This window comes from Entamoeba invadens (genome assembly GCF_000330505.1).
Source record: "Entamoeba invadens IP1 unplaced genomic scaffold scaff_1105074725027, whole genome shotgun sequence".
NCBI lineage: Eukaryota > Evosea > Mastigamoebida > Endamoebidae > Entamoeba > Entamoeba invadens.
The window spans coordinates 4,271-5,549 of NW_004191732.1; the positions used below are offsets into that span (position 1 = coordinate 4,271).

Genomic DNA, 1,279 nt, shown 5'->3' on the forward strand with positions numbered 1-1,279 from the left:
AAAAACAAAGAACCAAAATTGACAACAAATGAGCTGACTTTAAAACAACTCGCTTCAATTGAAAAAATCAAAATACTTCGAAATTGTATAAAAAGTGAAAATCGAACTTTTGATGTTGAAACTATAACCGCAAAAATATTGGAAAAATCAGTTTTGGAAGCCTTTGAAACACAAAGAAAAATAAAAGGTAATTTTTCTGATCACAAATTGAATTCACAAAACGAATATATAACTATATTATTTGCAATTGTGTCAAAGGCAACTTCAATGACTGAAACACAAATAAATGGAATGAGGTCTGTGTTATTGGTTGCACTTAAACTTCTAGCTGAAAAGGGTGGAAAGGGGCTTTCAATATCATATGAAACTGTCACCCGAAGAGCTTCACTTATACCAATTGTAGAAAAAGAAGAAATTACAAACAATTTTGATAAATGTGTTGGATATGGAATTTCAACAGATTCTTCAACATATGGTGATCATTATCTCTCTCTTTATGCAAGATTTGTTTATAAAGATTGTACATTCGAAGAAAAAAGGTTAAGTATTTGCAGATATTACGATTCAAAAACGCGATTAACTGGACAACGAGGATCGATAAAATTGTGTGTAGTGTTTACAATTCCAATTTTTCAAAATTGTGTTCATTTTGTAGTGATGGAGATATAACATTGAAAAGTAATGATAATAGTGTCGCAGGAAAACTTACTGAAATTGTTGAAAGAGATGGAGGCTTGGTCGAGTGTTTTTTGGATAATTATTGTTGTGACCATAGATTAAACATATCAAGCAAAACTGTATTTGAAAGTGGTTATGGGTACATTGTTGACAAATATTTGAGTAAAATACCCAAAGAACAAAATCGAAATGTGTTAATTCAGTATATTACTCATTACGACTTGGAAGGTGTAATGAACAAAGTAAGCCGTCTTAGTGAAACAAGATTTCTTTACACTGTTTTGGTATCAAATTGGGTGTTTGAATATTATGAAGAATTTGTAAATTTTATATTGTTGTCTGGTGTTGAACAAAACATCTCCAAAAACATACCAAACGACACTGAACTTGGTGTGGTGTCTTTTACAAATCCAGTATTTGTTGGTGTTGTTTATTTTGTCAATGTGTTAATGACAGAAATGAAAGCTCTGAGTGACTGGTTACAAACTGATGGCCTTTTGTTTTTTATGGCTTTTAAAAGGATAGAATTGTATATCAAACATTTATTTGATATACGAGTTTTAATTAAAAGTGGCGACTTTAAATACTTCAAAAGTATCTG

The 1,279-nt window shown here is 30.5% G+C and overlaps 1 protein-coding gene across 1 annotated transcript; it reads left to right on the forward strand.

Moving 5' to 3' along the window:
• Positions 1-669, forward strand: EIN_088530 (hypothetical protein; the record flags this gene model as incomplete). Its single annotated transcript, XM_004183668.1, has 1 exon — positions 1-669. A coding segment is annotated over one exon (669 nt), but the record flags the coding sequence as incomplete, so codon positions are not given.
• Positions 670-1,279: the final 610 nt, after the last annotated feature.